General features: G+C 39.8%; 2 protein-coding genes across 2 annotated transcripts in view; both read right to left on the bottom strand.

Moving 5' to 3' along the window:
* akap12b (A kinase (PRKA) anchor protein 12b) overlaps positions 1-11,277 on the bottom strand; it is a 44,851-nt gene extending 33,574 nt beyond the window's left edge. The window contains exon 1 of the mRNA XM_041958923.1: positions 11,008-11,277. Within this exon, the coding sequence (XP_041814857.1) occupies positions 11,008-11,130 (123 nt within the window). The 5' untranslated portion in view covers positions 11,131-11,277. The remainder of the gene's footprint in view (positions 1-11,007) is intronic.
* A 5,531-nt stretch (positions 11,278-16,808) lies between these two features.
* mthfd1l (methylenetetrahydrofolate dehydrogenase (NADP+ dependent) 1 like) overlaps positions 16,809-20,688 on the bottom strand; it is a 38,072-nt gene continuing 34,192 nt past the window's right edge. Inside the window, exons 27-28 of the mRNA XM_041958297.1 lie at positions 18,143-18,261; positions 16,809-17,878 (exon numbers count right to left, since the gene is read on the bottom strand). Coding sequence (XP_041814231.1) covers positions 18,172-18,261 — 90 coding nt within the window. The 3' untranslated portion in view covers positions 16,809-17,878; positions 18,143-18,171. The remainder of the gene's footprint in view (positions 17,879-18,142; positions 18,262-20,688) is intronic.

The following is a 20,688-nucleotide window of genomic DNA, read 5'->3' as shown; positions in this document are numbered from 1 at the left end:
TGAAGTCTTCTCACATGTTTCTGTGTGCCATTTGATTAAAGAGGCATGTGAAAGACATCAGCTCTAAATAGAAATATATTTTCTTACCAGATTACAACCACTCTTCAGTGTTGTTCTCATCTCATTACTTTGATTTGCCCGCTTAACAGAAAAGGACCAAGAGACAAACGTTTCCTTTATCCCTGCTGCCATTACATGTCAATAGTACTTGACTGTTGTCTGAGTGCTTATTTGCACAGATTGCCTTGACTGTTCTTGTTTTGCATGTTTTTGGATGATCCTGACTGCAAACCAACTTCCCTATAAGAGATTATAAAGAATTTTGAACAGCAATATGTGAACAGTGTGTGGGCTTTCGTCCACTAATGCAATTATCTAATCTAAAGTGTGTGCATGGCTTAATCACAAATAACTACATGTCGCGCCAGGGTGTCTTCATGTCTCAATAACTCATCTTGATTATTTAAACCTTTTTGTCCAAGTTGGTAGGTGTGAAATACTTTGCATTGTGATGTAGCATTTGTGGAGGAGGTAGTTTAGTTTCAATAAAGCAGTTGGCAGTGTTTCGCAGTTTACAACAATACGTCCATTCGCCTCAAATGGGTAATCAGTGACCACCTGACTCATGTGCCATATGTTTTGAATTATCCTCAGACAGCAGTGAGCATCATAAGACACCACTAACAGAATACAAATGTACCATATATATAGTACATGGTTTGTGATGAATACTCTTTTTCTTCGTCAGTGACAACTCCTTCAGTTCCAGTTTTGTCGTTCGAGGAAGTGGCGTGTTTTGCATTTTTGGATGCCTCCCGACCTTTCGTTTGAGCAACAAAACAGAAAATGTTGTAATTCACGTGATAAGGCCAGTCTTTAAAAACATTATGTTTATATAGCGAGAATGAGATTTGAGTCATGCGCCTCGCTCTGTCCTGTCTCATGCTTTTAGTCAGAGTTGACCTTTTCATGATATAACCACAAACTTTCCTCACTTTAAGACAATCAAGAACAAGTAAAGGTCCTGCACTCAGAATTGCATGCAAGTAAAAGTGTTTCAACATCATCAGCAAATGTAGTTTATGTATCAAATGTAAAAGTACTCATATTATACAGCAGGTTGTCCAGAGTTACTGTGTTGAGTTACTCTGTAGTTTATTGTTGGTTTATTACTTTGATCATTTACATATAAAAAGCATGGTTGTATCTGGTTGAAGTGGACAAATTTAAGCTATTTCATAGACTGTTATCACAAAGCATCATATTTCATATCTTTATTATGCAAAATAACTACTAACTACAGCTATATTTATCATATTTTTCCTAAGATGTAGTGGAGTAGTTGTAGTAGTATAAAATTCAAACACTCAGGGGGTTTAAATGAAATTATATTACTGTTATTGGACAGGGATTGTGATATACGAATTGTGTGATTGGTCACTACTGTCAGTCTCAGACCCCTCAGCTGTAGCTGTATTAGAGCGACTACAGCATCCTACATGGTACACTAACCACGAAAGCAGCTGCACTGCAGCTGTGATTCACTTTGTCCTTCAAATGCTCCGACTCCCACCAGCACCACAGACACACTAGTGCAAAACACACACATGCACACAGTCACACACACACATCATGACATCACACATCTTCCACTGTGCTCTGTGAAGCAGTTAATGCTGCATCAGGACCAGAGCTGATGAAAAATGCATGTGCAAAAAAGAGCAGGGTGAACAGGTTCATGAAAGAGTGGACGAGGGAGGGAGGAGCACTATGAATAACAAGGGGCGTTTTTTTAAGCATACCTCTGACAGACCTAAATAAAATATCTTATGGAACCCTGTGAGGCTGAAAACCCAACAAGCAAAAGGCTCTTTGGCTGATAAGAAAACAGGACAGGATGTTTAGTTAGTTTGTTAGTTTGTTGTATGTTTATGTTTTTTTGACACCAGACCATCTTGAACATGACAACTGTTATTTCTCTACAGTGGAAGCAACACACCCTAAAAAAATCTCTTTGATGGCAATGGCAATTGGAGTAGCAAGTGTCTCATATTTAGATAAAACTCAAGACAAATTTAATACATTTCCCTCTCAAGTCTTGGTTTAGGCTACCTGAAAATCAAGGTGGTCTTGCACCTGATGCTGTCTGGTAACGGCTTAAAAACACCAGAAGAACAACTTTTAGAGTTTAGTTACAACAGTAATAATACATACATTTGATTATAAATTAGCATTTGTCTTCCTGTAGCATAAAAAGCAAAAGGAGGGCAAATGTTATTTTGTGCACCTTCAGCTGATGCTATCACAGGGATCCAACCCTTTAGAGGTTACTTCAACAGTGATTACCAGTGTAGATGCACTTGGATGCAATACACTGAAAATACCCCGATTGTGTTGGATTTCTGCTAACAAGGGTGCCAGATAAGAAAAAACACACAGAGGTAAATTCTGAAGCATAGGTTAGGAAGCATTCATTTTGATCATGCATAAACATGTTACATCTGGCTGACATGAGCAACGGGAGATCAGGAAAGAGCCATTTTGTTTCGGCATATGCAAGAAGTAATGTCAAGCAAAATGGAAAAAAGTCTGGTGCACTTCCACTCTTGTTTTCACAGAGAGAGAGAGAGAGAGTGAGAGCTAACAGGTGCGTGGAAAGATAAAAAGATGAATCATGGAGCAAAAAGAGAAGAGGGTCAAATAAAATAGAAGCAAGATGGGCGAGCGAGTCCTCAGAGGCTCATGACGCAATGGAGGCAAGAGAGGTTATTTTGAGCTCAGTGTCGCAGTGAGACGCCAGCACGGACCGAAGCAGACATCATTTTTTAATTCTGAACAAGTCTTCTGCCATGAAGATTCAAATAATTCAAACATAAAGGAGTAAACACCTTTATCTGAAACTCCCAAAATCAGCCAAGGAGACACTGTTTGATACATAGATGCTGTATCAGAAAGGAGTAGCTCATATCTCCATCATTCAGAGCACTGTCTGTGAGAGATGAGCAAAGGAATTATACTGTAATCAGATTGTGCGCATGATCATATCGAATTATACAAGGAGACATATCCTCATTTATTCAAGAGGCTAGCAAATCTTCTTTGCTACCTTCAGCTGCCTAACGTGGTGGAGCAATAAAGAAAGGCAGTATAATAGGGACGCTGATGTGGCAGAGTCTTCCAATCGTAATGATTGATTGGGACAGAGTAGCTACAACAGCCCCTGCGGGGCAGCGAACAGGCCAATCTCTGCTGGCCAGATCTCATGTGTTCAATAACACATCAGCATCAACAACGCTCCTCAGGGCGGACAACCCCTCCTCACATCTCCACAGCCATGCAGACAAGCGGAGACACTGATGGACGGTCACGTGTGTTTGCGCAGCACAAAAGTGAATCCAACATCTAAATTGAATAAAAGGCCATTTTCCAATTTGTTCTGACGCAATTCCAAATCAAGCCTCAATATGAGCATGGCGCCACAACAAATGCGTCAATACTTGAAACAGTTCATCTTTTTCTTCTTTCATCAATAAAATAATTTTTATTTATGTAAGTGTTAGTGTCTTTGTTATAACCGTTATCACTGCACTCACATTCCTAGACTTTTTCTTGGCTTGTAATCCCAAAACACTGGTTGTGGCCACTGGTTGTTTTCCTCTTGTTCAATTTGAAGAAATTTTAAACGCAGAAATATGTGTTGCAGAAATATGTCGTTTGAAGCTTTTCTGCCCTTTTAATCATGTCACAACCCCTCAGATTCATGTTGCTGCTGCTCGGATTAGGAACTACTGTCCTTAAGCCACACGAATTTGTGTTCATTTATAGTCCCATTGCACACATAATTATAATACATACTGCAGAGTCGTGGGGAAAACAAACACAATTATCCATATCTGAGGGATCGCAGTTCAAACTAAAGGCATTTGAACAGAATTTGTTGTGGCGCATTTGCACAGTTGATTTAAAAGAAACAGCAACAACCCACAAGCAGAACATTAACATGTAATACAGATAAGTTAGATAGACGACTTGTCGGTTTTTGATGTGGTCAATGTTCTCTGGTCTTAGGAATGCCTCAACCATCGCAGCTTTTAAATCCAGACTGAAGACCTTATTGTCGTCAACCGCTGTTAAGCAAATGTTTAACCAAATGCTGTTTTGCACAGTGTCTCAATTTCTTTTGGAATCGGGGTTGTACCTCTGTGTATTAAACATGCTTTATAAATAAAATTGCCTTGCCTCTAATTAGAGTTAACTGGTGTATTTCGTTACTGATGTACAAACAATTCAGTGGCTAACTGAGCTGGGAACACGTTGGACGCTGTAAAAACAAGCAGTGCAGAATGAAAGAAATATTGTCTTTAAAACATTATGTAACAGTTTGATGTTGCTGTCCTTTTGGGATTTGATATTATTCAGGGGACTCATTATTAGATTAAACTATTGGAGTGAGGTCTAATTTGTCGGGGCAGAAAGGGCAACGGAACAAAAGAGCTCTGGTTTTTCACATCCTCAATCACACGACTGTTTTTTACTGGAAAGGAGCTGGCAGCAAATCTGAGAGATGGAAGATAGGAAGCTGGCTTGGGGACAGATTAATTAGCAGAAAGCCACTTCCTGTTTCTCCTACCAAGAAGAAAGAATCATAAATTTGATTTTCCTTTTTCAGACAAAAAACTCACCGTGGAAAGGTTCAATATTCTAGTTGTCTATCATAGCTGACAGGGGAGTCGTTTTACTATTCAGATCCTTTAAAAGTGCTAAAACCACAATGTGAAAACACTCCACTACAACTTTAATGCTGTTTAAGCCGGCCATATTTGGTGTTTTTGAACATTTTTACCGATTTTGTGACTTCAAATGTATAAATTATCACAATGAGCAGAGCTCTTACAGTCAGTGATTATAGGAAAAGCAAGTTGAGACAATAAATTTCAGCAAGAAAAAACATATCAACTCTTTCTAAACAAAACTCCACAGTAATGACAGTTGGAGGTCTTTTCTGTTTACCAGTGGAAAACATCCTCATACTTACACTGTATTAATCGGTTTTCATTCAATTTTTCATATCTGTGCATGAAAGACACTTGATTTAGTTTGGTAAGAGGAGTATATGATGTCATCTTACATAAATTTCACTTAACTTCTAATCATCTTTAAATAACCGTCATCATTTGACATTGTGCTCCAACACGATTGGCTGAATTATTTTCACAGAAAATCACTGAGCTCAGTGTAAACACTGCCATGACAGAGATAAACCAATAGAGCACTATACTAACCCTTGGCTTGTCAATAGTAGTAAATAAGTAAATTGACTCTCAAATATTCTCTGTTACTATGACATACAGATGATGTTCAGTCTACAGAAGGTACTCAGACTGTATTAAACAAACAAAAAGGAGTGTGTGTTAATATTAAGAGTTCCCTGCAGAGTCTTATCGGCTTCCATATAAAGTGCAAGCTGTTTTAATTGAGGCCTGTTCATCATTCGTGGATTCTTTTCCAACACTTAAACCAAATAGAGCAAACGGTTTAGATTCAGTCTAGTTGATCACATTTTACAAAAACCTTTCACGTCTAGTTTTCGTCTCAGTCCACTGAAGGTCTACTTTATCACTCAAACAGATCTCTGGTCTTACAAATCCCATTTAGGAATGTACACTGTAGGTGCATATGTAGGTGAAAAGGAGGCTTTGATTGGAAATAAATAAAGTTAACCAAGTAGTTGGCTATAATTGCAGAGTGCAAAATAAATTAATTCATCTTTTATGTTCGTCCTCCAGATTTCAGATGAGATTTTGGGGAGAGGAGTTTCCATACCTCCACCTTCAACACACACACACACACACTCACAAACACACCACCACGCTGAGTTGACTGAGTGTGCCCTGTTTTTAATCACTCAGCCTCTGTCATCGGCGTCCTTTTAAAAATCCGGCAGAATGGAGGACGGAGGGAACAATCGGCTGATTCATCTGCCTTTATGTCACCCTGGCAGGTCCCCCTCTAACTCTCCCTCTCCGTCTCAAACTTTTTTTCTCTATCTCTCTGGGCTCCACACCCGTCCCATCTTTCCCTGCCCACCCAAAACGCTGCTCCACCCCCTCCCCATGTTGGTTCCTTCCTCTTGTTTTGGGCCGGTGCACACAAAGGCCCCCGGCTTGTCCGTCCCATCCTCAATGGATCCTCTGTTTGACCCCTTCTACCTCTCCCTCCACTCTTTTTTTCCCTCTCTCTCTCGCTGCTAAACAGGATAATCAGAGCCACAGTAGCGTCTGATCAGCTGCAGCTCATTATACAGGAACACACCAGCCTTAATCAGCACACATTACATTGTGTAACATGATGTTGGATCATTGGAGTCACCTGCCGCTGCTGTTGCGATGGAGGGAGGAGCTGACATGTGATGCAGTTTCATAAAGGCAATGGCATATTTATAGACAGCAGCTCTCAAGAGGGGCTCAAGAAAGAGAAACTGATTAAGAAATTAAGGAAGGAGATGCAAGAAGAGCCATTCACTGTAATCATCTCTGCCAGTTATACAAATGTACTATACTTGTTGGTCATGTTTAAAAAATAATTTTTCTGTCAAATTCACTTAAGTCAGTGACATTTTAAATTAAAGGATCTTCCACACAGTCCACCATATTGGCACCACCATGTTTCTACAGTAGGGCCAGAAATTCAAATATATGTTTACTGTTTCAGTTCAGTTTTCAGCCATGTCAGGCTTTCTGGGATGAATCTGGGGCAATTTTGCTGAACGGAAAGCTTAACTGGCTGCACCTTAAGGCTTGGACATGCCTCTATAGGCTGCATGCAAGAATATGCATGGGTGCCATTCAGAGACATAGCTGTTTCTTACACAGCTGATTTACCTGCTTACAAGCCATGTTGTTGAGAATTGGTTGCAGTACAACCTACCTCTGCAACCTACAGTTACTCATAGCACCGTTTTCTGTGTAGATCTGCAGAGATGTATACATGCATCTTTGCACAATTGAGACTTTTGCCAACTTTTGCTCCACCCATACACTGAGGATCAGATAAACAGAGATAAGCTGCACGTTGCAGTAAACATGATCTTGCTCCACACATTACAAGTAACTTTGCACATCAACCATCATTTAAGAAATGGCAAATGTTGTGTAAGCTTTGCAGCTCTATCTACAACAGGCCTGTCAGATTTGAAAGATATCCAAAACAGAGATCTACAACTTGTGTAAACAGCAGATAAACCCAGCAATAAAACACACTTTAAGAAAGAGATTTAAGAGATTAATTTGTGACACTGGGCAACTGTTTGAGAAATCAAAGTACAAAATTAGACAGACAGGAGCACACACAGATCATGGCAGCATGTATAAAGTGTGTTTACATACAATCTAATAATTCCACTGTTACAATCTAAAGTAAAACTTTGATTATTGTAACTCATCAAGAACGTTACATGAGTTGCTTATGGCCAAAGTGGCACAAACAGAATTTATTGCATGGTTTATCTCCTTGTTTTGTACTCATGCATGTGTCACAAATCTTTCGAGTACATTCATAACTAGCAGTGCTTGAAAAGGCAACATAAATGTCATTGTATTCCTAAATCAACGTCTTCTGTATTGTAGGTCACAACATTACACCCATCAAGAAAGTAATGTAATGTTATGTAATCTATGTAAAGACCCACTTATGACTTTAATATGATTATCTTAGTAACACTGGTGATGTTGTCGGAGACAGAGAGGTATGAGGAAGGGTTGTGGTGACACACACAGAGAGAGAGACATTGCTTTAATTCCTCTGCAGAGTGAGGAGGATATTTATCAACTGTGCATCAAGCAGGAAGGCTCCATCTTTAGCCAAGCACACACCGCCACCACCCAAACACACACACGCTACCCTTCTCTCTCCCGAAAACACGAAAACCCCATGTCTGTCCATTTCACGTCTTTAACGTCTATGTTCACCATTTAATCTGATAGTGGTTTCAAAATCACTGTTTTCATCTTAGATAAATGTAGAGAAAACATAGCAAATCTGTAGTTTTCTGCCTCCAATTCTCTGAGATTGTTCAGGAATAAGGGTAATAGTCTACAGCAAGTCCTTTTCACATGTAATCAGTAGCGATAATAGCAACTATACGTGTCAACAACTGCTCTTTGACTACTGAGAAGTCCAAACCAGTATATCCAAAATGCACACTAATTCTGACCAGTAACTATTCTAATTAAATATATATACAATTAATTTCTCACTTGTCCAAATGTTCATTCTTGATATCAGCAATCAAGTTCTTACTAACGGAAATGTTCACTGTAGATATCTGTAATTTAATCACATCTAGTGACCTGTAGTCACCATTGACTTCCATTCAAACTCAGTAACAGATATCTATAATTCAATGTTGTCATGTTAATGCAATTGCACGTCAACATATGCATAATGTAATTTTGATTAGCTGCAGATCAGTTCTCAGTAGTCAAAATGTTAATGATCAATTTCAGCTACCTGAAATACAATTATAACAAGTGAAAATTATAATCATGCTAGTATCAATTATATTTGAGATGTCTACAGTTCTTTTTATAATTAGTCACCTGAATTTGATATAACATATCTGTAGATATGTCCAGTGACGTGCATACATAACCAAAATCAATATGGTAACTACACAAGCTACACTGGTGGTAGTGCTAACAGCTCATAGACATATGAAACGTGCCAAAGAACCTCAACTAGATTTTGTTTTGTAAGGGGTCACAAGCCTGGTTTAATCTTACCCAATGCATTAATACAATATAACACAAAAATACAGTATTTCCCTTTGATTTGTAGAGTTGAAGCAGCATAATTCTAAGCACATCAGAAAATACAGTTTGGCCTCACTTCAGCAGTAGGGACTGTGTATCATCAATCGGTCTACTTTGTCGTGCTTAGCCTCCAAACAGAACCTTAATTAACTTCACAGAGACGAATCATCTCAAGTTGTCAAGCTCTTAAGCTTATTGTGTGTTTCAAATTTACATCACAGATGAATCAATTTGTTCAGTTCCTTTGAGAATTTTTGTGTCTCGTATCTTTACACATGATGCCTCTGAAATCTGAGTGCTGTGGCTGCTGATTTCCTGTTTTTGCTGATCTGTCAAGAAATTGAATTACAGTATGAGCGGCATCAAACAATATGACTGTGGCTGGCATTTACAGCTGGCAGCAGCTAAGGACAGTGCAATCACTGACTATAGCAACGGTGGCTGTAAGCACACAAACTGTATCTCCCCACTGTCACAGCTGGAATCACAAGTGATACCTGCAATAACAGCTCAGACAGCTTAACAAGACACGTTCATAAGGAAGAACAAGATTCAAATCTTGGCTATGTTAATCTTGCTGTGCTTCCTGTCTCACTTAATGTCTCCCTCAGTGTCATTTGACCTTCCTGCTGACCTTTTGGGAAGAGAGACGGGGCCCACAATCTGACCTGGTGACCTCCAGCCAATAAAAAAGCCAATAAACCCAGCAGGTTATACAAGGCGTGAATAGAGCAGGTGGCGAAACATACAAACTCATTAGTAGGCGCTTTCCAAATATTCATTCACACAATGCTGAGCAATTTACACTGAGCTAACAGCGTAGCGTCGGCAAGAGCCCTCAGATGATGGCAGCTGGCCACGACATACTGCACAGACGAGGAAAAGTTACCTCTCACAAGAGTTGAGTTGCTCTTTAAATCAAAATGAAGAGAGATAGCGTTAAGAGTTAAGTGGCCACAGAACAAGTTTTTAGCCTGCTGTTCTGTATCAGTTAAGCACCAGTGCTCCCAGTGTGTCCCCCTCACTATGTCAACACACACGTAGGTTTAAAAAGTCCCTGCTTATGCAGATGGTCTCCTTAATCTGTCATTTGTTTAATGGTTTATCAAACTCTGACTGAGGTCAAAACGCTCAATGTGACTTGATTCTGTGTGAAAGAAATGGGACTGCTGACTGGCGCACATCAGCAGCAGATGGGACACAGTAAAAAATCCTAATAATGATGAAATTACAATATTGAAAGCAGTGGGAATCCAAGTAAGTGGACAAGAACAAGATTTGTTTGAGCAAAACTAATGTATTTTGCCTGCGGTTTTAGATTACAACATTTATTGTGACTTTTATGATATAATGTGATATAATACACAACAGGCTACATTTCATATCAAATTTCTGTTTATTACGTTCAATTTCATATATCACTTCACTTCTTTTTAGGATTTTACTATATTTTGTCTATATTTTGGCAGCCACATGATGCGCCTCTTGGCTTTTCTGGCTATGCACATCTGTCATAAATTAATGATTCTTTGTGTGTTTTCCTGTCACTTTGTTTTAAATGCAAAAAATAAATAAATAAATAAATAAATTTCAAAAACTGTCTCTTAAAGATTAATAGATTTTTGTGTATTGTAGGGTTGCTATTTTTGTATTTTAGTGAGCAAAAACATGGAAATAAAAACGGGAAAAGTGAACGGTGAACCTGTTATCATCAGTGTGTTGCACTCTAATACAATAACCCTCCACTCATCTCGTGCTTCGCCCAAGAGCTCCAAAACGGTCACAAGGACAAATGCGGTGGTAGACGAGCCCAGGTGGCCTGTCTGGAGGTAGATCTGAACCGGGCTGAGCTGCTGGCGTTTTATTACTGCGGGAATGCAGACAAGTGGACCCATTACTCAGCAAAAACAGCGTCAGGCGCACATGGAGCCTGTGCGCCGCAGCACATTGCTGATGCGCACGAAGTGAGACGCTGGAAGTGTGGGTGCGTGGAGGGGGGGCAGGACAGGTATGTTTACAAACACACAGGTAAACTATAAACAGAGCTTAGGTAGGAGCGTTACGGCAGACACCAGGAGGCACAAATAAACGCCACTAAAATAACAAATATGACATCACATCGCTCTCTGGGGTTTGTCTCCGTGCCTCTGCGCACGCAGGTCCAAACAGGACAGGGATCAGAAAACCTCGGCTGTACCTTGCTGTCGAGGACGCTGCCTCCCTCCTGCAGCGCGGTCACCTCCGCACTCAGCTCCCCAGCGGAGGCTGAGGCATCCTCCTGGCTCTTCCCGTCCCGCTGCGCTGAGCTCTCTGCTCCCATGGCGAACAACCACGAAGGTGAACTCTTCTCGTCTTCAGTCTAAAAAACAGAAGAATGATCTCCACGCCAAAGGCGACTGTGTCAAAGAAGCGTGTATCCACCAAAGCGTCCAAATGACGAGCTCGACAGCGCAGCTCCGCCCCGGGGTGGCCTGGATCTGGAGTGATGAAGTGAGAGGACCAGCAAACTCTTTTAGGACACCCCCCGCCTCCTTCGCCCCTCAACACCTCCCTTCAGTATCACATGGGGCTCCGGTGTGCCGCGGCACGCCTTGCAGCATCCGAGACGGTGCTGATGGAGGAGCAGAGAGGAGAGAGAACAGGGGAACGGTCAATAAATTCAATAAAAGCTTTTATACAGTGTAGCATCCTTTATCCGTCTTGAATAGAAATTAGGTACATCCCGAGAGGCTGGTGAATTAAACTGGAGCTGTTACATAAAACACTGCAAACATCAAAACAAAACCTATACAAGCCCCTGCGGACATATAAGGAAGTTTAAAACCAGACTGTTAGAGTAAAGAAGTGCTGCAGTGTCACATGCTGTAAGAACATGAGAGAAATACTGACACTCTCTGTGGGGACACACAGGTCCTGCACAGCTGTGCAAATTTTAGTACCCTTTACTTGAGTGTTTCCATTGTATGAGACTTTATACTATTAGCATACTTCATTTAAAATAGCGTTACTGCACTTTTTATCACGATTATCTGATGCAGGGTAAACATTTTATGGGCAAAACACATAATAAACTGTCAAAGTGCATTGTTAGCTGTGTGTGTGTGTGCATATGTGGAGTCATCACTTACATTGAAGATTCTAAAACATTGGTACTGAGGCAAAATTATTACTATAAAACATTCTTAACAACACCAACTTTTTTTTATTTATTTGATAAGTAACAAATACAAGACTAACTCATATGGATACACTCAGGTAAAAAACAAACACAACAAACAGACATGACATAAAAAGAGAAAACAGAAAGCTTTTAACAAGTAAATTATACTATGCTCGAGTACAATTTTCACTTTAAGACTTATCTTAATTCAGTAGGCACTTTTTAAATATGCTTAAGCCACTTTAATATTTATTCTTCATCTTTCTCCTGAGGTAAACAAGGTCAAGCATTATCTCCTTTGACATATACTGTTGGGTCTTGTTGGGATTTGTTGGGATTCTTATTGTTGGGATTATCAACAGAGAGATATTCTTGCGACTCATGTAAAAACACTGAAACAAACACAACAGGGCTGCAGCTTCTTAGTTTATTCACATTTTTTTTCAATTTGTTCATTGAAGCTGGAGACGGTATCTCTTATTTGATGTTGCTCCAACCAGCCGAGAAAATTAAATGTTCACTCCAAATGTAACTAGAATAAGGTTTTGAATCTCTAATCTAATGTCTCTCTGACACAAACCCATAGGCTACACAGTAGACACATTGTTCTTGTTGACATATATAACCAATTGCCGTGGTGTCCGAGGGTACAGCATCTTCTGCCTTGCTCATGGGGAGATGATGTTGAGGTTAATTGCGGGTTGGCCATGTGCCATTTTGTCTGGAATCTTCACAAATTACAGCACAAGTGCTCAAAGCCAAGTTCATACAGGCCTGGAGTGAGGGTCTCTGTAGCTAGACCAAACCAAACCCAAATACACAGTTCAAACAAACACCTTGAGAGAGAAATACAGATGATGCTGAAATAAACTATCATGGAGGTTTATGACCCATCAAAGTGTGAGCAAAGAGTACGCAACAGCAACCTCACCTGAAAGTAACTATGAGGGGCATTTTATCGATCCTTTTGGGGCAAAATATATACCAGCAATTTGAGCAGATGACAAAAATCTGGAGAAGCAATTTTTTTTATAGCTCAAAAGGGATTTCTTTCATGCAGACCCGTGGACTTGGATTTCTGGGTTCAGATGTCACGCAGCAACACGGAAGAAGAATGTTTTTTAAAACTGTCCGTCATGAATCTGGCAATAATGGAAATGTGATGTAAATAAATCGGTTGAGTAGTCTTTTAAAGGTCTGAACTGCATAATTTGCACACCTATAAATGAGGAATGCTGAACTTTTATCCAATCTTCTAACATTGTTTTAAATTTGAAATAATAGACTTTATTATACTGTTAAATACCTGAATGTTGAAGTCAGGTGATACTGCCACAGAAAGAAACCAGTGATGTAAAACTGAGTGAAGTTACAGTCAAATTACTTTTACAAAGCTCAGTGTTTCTGTCAGCCAGCTGCAAACCACCTTCCATGGCGTTACAGCTCCTTCTCTAACCACAGTGTTGATCATGACAGTGTAGCACAGATTTAATTTGATAAAGCTTAACATCATCATGTCAAATAACCACAGACACATGACGACCGTGTAGGAATGACGCACAGAGTCGACGTACACTCAATATGAAGAGCTCTGTTCGGCATTTTCCCCCGAGTTACCTTTTTAATGTAATAGTAAACCCACTGATCTTTATGAGTGCAGTTCTCAGAGCCAAGAAATAAACAAGCAACTCCTTGGTTTGTCAATGGGTCGGCTACATTCACACCATCAGCATTACTGAAGGGGTGAATCCTACGAAGGACTGATATCCAGCTCCCGCACCTAAAAATTAAGCCTGATATGAAGGTTTAACTCCAAGGTTTGTTCTTAAAGATGTTGGCTACTTAACTCTTGTCCTATCTCATGACTTTACAGTCTTGTTATTGGGTCCGGGTCCCACAAATGTTTTATGACCTTTGAATTTTTTTGCAAAAAGGTTCCTGAAAAGAAAATACGTTTCTTACTGTTTTGTTTATAGCTCATGTCTTAAAACAGGTAGTAATGTGCAAGAAATTGTGCATTTACGAAGATGACAACCCCATTTACATTATTATTATTTTTTTATCTCTTGATGTAATTTTGTGAAAATTAAATAAGTGACAAATACATTTTTCAAGTTCACATGATGCTACTGCAGACGTGGTCAGGATGTTAAAGTTCTTGTACGGATTGTTAATTTTTCCAGTATTTATTCATGAAACAAACATGTCGTGAGGCAGCTTCACTTCACATTCATTGAAGATCCAGTGATGACATGAGGCAGGAAGTTTAAATGTAATGGTTTTAATTGTATTTTAATAAGACGTGTTGGTCAGTTCTTACAGATTAATATTAATCTTAATAGGAATGCAGTAAATTGACACGTCTAGCAGATAAGGTAGGACATTCATCTCAGAAAACATTGATGGCTTCATCCCTTGACTATTTGTATTTCTACGGAGCTCCTGAAAGCTCAGGATTTTCTCTGTACATTTTTCGACTTAGAAATATGAATCAATGAAGCAAAAGATGCAACTTGTACTTGTTGAATGTGATTAAAGTCATGTGATTCATGGGTAATATAAACCTCTGTCAGGACATTAATGTCTCAATAACATGTCTTTGTTAGCCATGACAGCAGAACTTTTCAAACAAGAACTGAATCATATTGTTTTTTACTGTACATGATTCAGTGAGAATACAGGCTGCACTTGTGTGTGTTAGTCAATGACCCTCAGCATGGCAGGCCTATCAGCAGAAACGCTGATGTCATCTGAAAGAGGAGGGGGGGCGGAGGAGTGGAGTAAGATGGGGGAAGGAGGCTCTCATTAAAGTGGAAGCCTTACCGGATATGTCATGCTCTCCGCTCGATAAAACAGTAATGTAAAGGCACATTAAAGGCCCAAAGCATGCTTACATACAAACACACACACACACTTTACAGGAGGAAGGGTTCAGAAACATTCACAAACACTCTCTCTTTCACACTTGCTATCTTGTTCTCCTTCTGAGGGGAAATGGGAATCCACTCCAGGACTTACCAAACTCACAACAAGCCTATTGTTTTCTGCTGACAGTAAAATACACACCAGAGTATACTTGGTGGCAAAAGGTCATCATTCTGCTTAAATGTGAGAAGATGATAGAGAGATTTGAACTGTAAGACACTTGGCAGCATTAGCTGGCAGTAAAACTGTAAGAATGTCCAACTTTTTGATACAGGCGATATCACTGCATGTCTACAGCCTGCAAATATGCAGATAGATAATGAAAACTTTGAGACATTCCAACTGGACTTCCAGTTGATACGTGGACTGCATTTTTTTTTCTTTTTTTTTTTTTTTTTTACAATGCAACAGTGAAACGGTGGGAAGTGTTTTTCAGACAGAGGCAGGGTGAGGTGAAGAATTCGGCCCTGAGGGTTGATGTCTGGCGTGGGCACCAAGCGAGGGCTCGCCCAGACACTTTGTTACAAGCGGTGGATTAAGGAGTTTGTGACGTGATGTAAACCAGACGTTACCAGACAACACAGGCTGTAAGACATGCAATGTAACGCTGAGAGCCAGCTGTCTGAAAGCCTGAGTAATTAACATACTTTTTGACAAAATTGACATTAAACACCTTTCAAGTGGACTGGAACATGTGCAGCATTATGCAATACATAAGTCATACTGAACAAACACTTATTACGTCCAAATACAGCTCACTCAGCGCAGTATAGATGGTTTTGCACAAAGACCCAGAAACCAACCAGTACTCCTGTACTATATACTAAAGAGATACTACCTGGCCCCTGTGTAGGCCAGTTGGCTTGTGATCATTTAATGAAACAACTTAATTAAGAGAAATGCACAATGTGAACAACGTAAACAGGGCAACGAGATTACATGCCTCAGTTGATATTGTATTTAAGTTGTGTGAAATTACAAACAAATTTGCAAGTAATCAAATTTAAAAAAGGGAACTGACACACAGTGGATGTGAGGCCTTTGGGCCCTGTGGAGGTCTGAGGTTCAAGACCTGTTGCCTGCTTTGCCCTGTTGGTAATTCAGCCGTGGATCAATAATCTGAGCCATTTTCCTGCAACTCTTGAATTGCACTGACACAAACATTCAAAAGGACCTGTCCTTGGTACTGAAATTAGCCAGTGTATTAAATATGAGTACTAAAATACAAGAGCTTAAACAACTGGAGGATTCAGCAGATCAAGTCAGAAGCTCAACATAAACAGCTCTTGACTTGACAACGCAGGGATTTTCCAGTACGTTACAAAGCAATGACGAAGGCCCCTCCACACCATGTCTTCAAATCTGTCATCAGCTCAAAACAAGAGGGTTCAGTCTCACACACACACACACATACACACACACTAAATATGCTGTTGGAGTATTCCTGTATAAATGAGAGCATTCCTGCAGTGTTGACTGTAGTTTAAGTGCCAGATCCTGCCCGGTGAACACAGAGAATAACAGACTTAGCAGGTGTGGAATGCCAGCTACGATAGGCACACACATGTGCACACATGTACAGTATGTTGGCTCCATCCTGCAAACCCAAACACCTCATAATGACAGATGCTGCACCCTGGGGTGCTGCTGAGGGCTCAAAACATTGGATTTCAGGCACACTTCCAACACGGGGACCGCCCCCTGTGGGAGTAAAACTGCACAGAAAAACAGAAGAATATTATGAAAAATTTACCATTTTTATGTGCAAGTGGAGTGAGAGAGAAAGAGGAAGTTTTTTTTTTTTTGCAACAAACATAGGTTTGCACTGAAGCATCTTCTTGGTGAACGAGGAGACAACAGGAAGAGAGCGCATGTGTCCAAACAACAGATGGGCTGAGCCACAAGTCAACTGCTGGGTGTGAAAACACAAACACACAGTTTTGGAGTAAATAAAAGGTTTATTCAAAAAGGCTGTTGTCAATGAGAACGACACTTTTTTTTTTCAGAGCAAATTTGTGTTACTTCCACACTGGTTGTATAACGTGGAGACTTTGTACAGTTATCAGTTAACAATAGCTTGAGTTACACCTGGGATTTCACAGTAATTAAGACACACCAGCTGACATTGTAAGCAGATAAAAGCACAGAGATATGTGGTTCTATAGTGGAGGTGGGACACCTCGCCTGAAATTAAGACCACCTCTATAACATCCTAAAATAATTGTAAACGTTAATGAAAAAAAGCAGTACCCTTCAGCAAATGCCATTTATTCAATGAGCTATTGTTTAGACCTTTAAAGTAACTAAACTGACAATAACATGCATCAGGATCTGGAGGGCTCAACACCTGTGGTAAAACCACAATTCATTTTAACCTTTCTCATGTTATACTAGTGTAATACTTGAACACCGTCTCAGAAACGGCTTTGAGCTGATGATTCTATCTTATGTAACTTGTAGTGATTTTCACTCAGGCAGTACGGCGGCTTGACATTCAGCAGCATCCACCAGGTCAGGAGACCGGAGGTTACATAAACACCACAATGTGTTTTTGTGCGTACAACAGCAATTTAGTTAATAAATACACAAGCTGCACCCATTTCAGTTTAAAAGCTTAAGACATGTATAAAAAAAACTTAGCCCCATTATAAGACATTTGATTTACTTTTTTTCCCACACGCACACAGAAATAAAGGGAATTAGAATTCTATGAAAACAACATTAAAGTAAAATTAAAGATGGCTGAAGATTGACTCTTCCATACACAAAAACACACAGATACAGCAGATTCGGTATACATGATATGGATGTAAGATGTCATCTTTGGCAAATCACACAGATGTGCAAATACAGCATAAAGCTAATTCTCTGTGAACATGTTACTGTGATGTGGGGAGAGTTTAGGCTGCTGTGCGGAGAAAGAAAGCATTTCCTGTGGAGGAGATGGATGGGTCTGATGGTGGACGCGTGGAGCTAAGGGATCCTGGGAACAGAGCAGGGAAATAACAGGATGATGATTTTAACTGTGTGTGAGAGTGAGAGTGTAGCCTCACAGGCTGGAGCCTTGGCACAGAGTGAATGAGGCTGTAAACTAAAAACTCCAGGGAGGAAATAAAGTCTGATGAAAGAAGTTATATAGACAACGACAGCCTGTAAAATGCTTATAATAACACAATGAATGCTACCTCTGATGACTGCAACGGTATATTTTATGGACTACTTCATGTCGCTTTACACGAGAGAATACCTTTTTGATGTCTTTCAATTGGAGCATGCTCAGAAGAGCCCAGTGATCTCCTCTGTGACCGGGTCAAGGTCAATGTCGTAGAAACAGGGTCGGGTTGGCAGGCCAGGCATGGTGCTCATCTGAGGGAAACACAACAAAAGCAGAAGAAAAATAAGTCAAAATCAGGCTGTAATCCCTTTCCCTCTCAACTTGTTTCATGTTTTTAATGCAGCTATTGTTTCAGATTGTTTGGTCCAATTCAAAATGGTAAAAACTAATACTACAGTCTACTGGACTACACTGCGACCGCTATCTGTTCACCACATTTTTTATACACTAAACAAAAGTGGAAAAAAGCCCCTCACACTGTGTCGCTTACATATTTGCTCATGACCTTTTAGTCTAAATGCCTAGACGTCTAGTTGTTAACGCCGAGGTGATCAGACGTGTAGAATGCAATAAATATACAAGCAGTGTGTGAGACAGTGCACCTACACTGAAATTTACTGCACATTACAAGAAAAAAGTTCAACTGATACATTAGAATCACTCTGATTAAAAAAATCAATACACAAATGGCGACTGGAAGGAATGCAGTGTATGAATTATTATGAACAGACACCTTATATGTGAAGTTGCATCCACACACCAAGACATCTGCATCTGCTTTTTAGACAGGAGTCTCATAAAAAACGTCAGTGACAACAGAACCAAATAAGAAGGTAAGATTACAATCTAGATAATAACTAAAACCTAATATTAAAGCCTTTGCCACAACACAGCTGCTCTATAGCTAAAGACGATCCACGAAGAGCTGGTATCAGACCTTGTATAAATGAGTTAGAATAAGATCAACCCCTGCAGGTTCAATGACTATAATCTAGACTCATTTAACTCTGAGCAAACAGATGATCAATGTGTTGACAACCTCCACTTTAGCAGTGATGAGTTTAAGAACAGACAGCGGTCGCTTTGTTCTCACCGTTGTCAAAACATGGAAAACAAAAGGCTACCCGACAGATATGAGAGAAAGTTAAGAGGCTATACACAAAGTCATAGTGGTAATGCTGTCTACGGTTCAGATGGATCAAGATTCCCACCAGAAGAAGAGCGTTTGAAGAAACTGAATTTCTGAGAACCACATTGAGTTTCAGTAGCTGAAAGAAGCAGAATTTGTATCTGAAATACTGAAAGAACTGAAAAGTATGAAAATGTTATCTCATGAAGGTCTGGGATTCAAAATGTTCTGAGTACAGGTGATTATGTTTGTTTTTAATCCAACACACTTGTCTTTCTGGTGGGCAATGGCTTTATTAGCAAGTGATATCTGATATTATGGAAACTCCTATTGCGTGCAACATAAGGTCACAATTTATATAAAGGTACACATATTCACCCATAACCAGTTGTTTATTAGCATGCATATTAGTAGAATGCTGATTCTTTTTTGTAATTATAGAGCACTTATGAATGCCTTATTCTGGTGCTTAGGGTCAAGTCATCAATAATGCACTTCATGTACAACGACTTCCTTACTTACTATCACTAAGGAGTAATTAGGAGGTTATTGAGGGAAAACTTTTAGTTAATGGCCTGGCATGTGGACCCTGTTGCTCTGACTAGGAAAAAGCAATATATGTTTTTTTTCCTAAAGAAATTTGTTTTACAGCAGAGAGCATGTGATTGAAGGCTCGCGCTAACAGTCAACAAAACCAGATACTGACAGTGAGCACATGTGGTTTAGGTGCCAAAACTGATCTGAATCTAAAATTTCAAGTTAATAAATGCATAACTCCAGTGTTTGTTTGTTGACAGATAAGAAGGAACTGGTTTGCACATTATAATAATAATATAATATAATATAATATATAATATAATATAATAATCCAAGGCAACTGTCAGACTCATAAAACACTTTGACCCTCCCCTCTCCCAAAGCCCAGTCAGATCATCCCATCCAAGCTGAAAAGTAAATTATCTCGCTCATTAGGGAGCGACATTCTTCACATGCCTCCCCCCTTCTGACTCAGGGCCAGTTTTATGGGCCCATTAGTGGAAATGAGGGAGGACAGAGGGAAGTGACCAGCCAATTTCCTGTCTGAGGAAACGCAGCTCTGCGAGTAAACGAAGGGACAAACCGAGGAATATACGCTTACACAATCTGACAGGGCAGATGCTAACTGCTCACTCTCATTGTTGGCGGCTCTGATGTCAACAGTGACTGCTGTTACACGACACTGTTCTGACCGCGTCCATCGATAAGGCTTAAACCACAGACGACTCAGACATCAACAGTGACGGCAGACGAGTTACTTCACTCCTTGGGCTCCTTTTAGTTGTGACATCACAATGTTCGGACATTATTGCATGAGGTCACCGACAAACGTCAATTCCCTTTCATCCTTTCAGACGATGTTAAGTGACTCACAGTTGAAGCACGATGGATCACTCACTTAATCATTCAGTCTGTAAAACATTACAAAATAGTGAAAATTGCTTATCAGGTAAAGCTGCAAATAAATACATTTAAGAAGCTGTAACTGTCATATTTTTGCTTGAAAAAAGAC

This window comes from Chelmon rostratus, chromosome 18, assembly GCF_017976325.1.
Source record: "Chelmon rostratus isolate fCheRos1 chromosome 18, fCheRos1.pri, whole genome shotgun sequence".
NCBI lineage: Eukaryota > Metazoa > Chordata > Actinopteri > Chaetodontiformes > Chaetodontidae > Chelmon > Chelmon rostratus.
The sequence above is the reverse complement of the archived record's forward strand: the minus strand, read 5'-3'. Positions and strand labels throughout refer to the sequence as shown.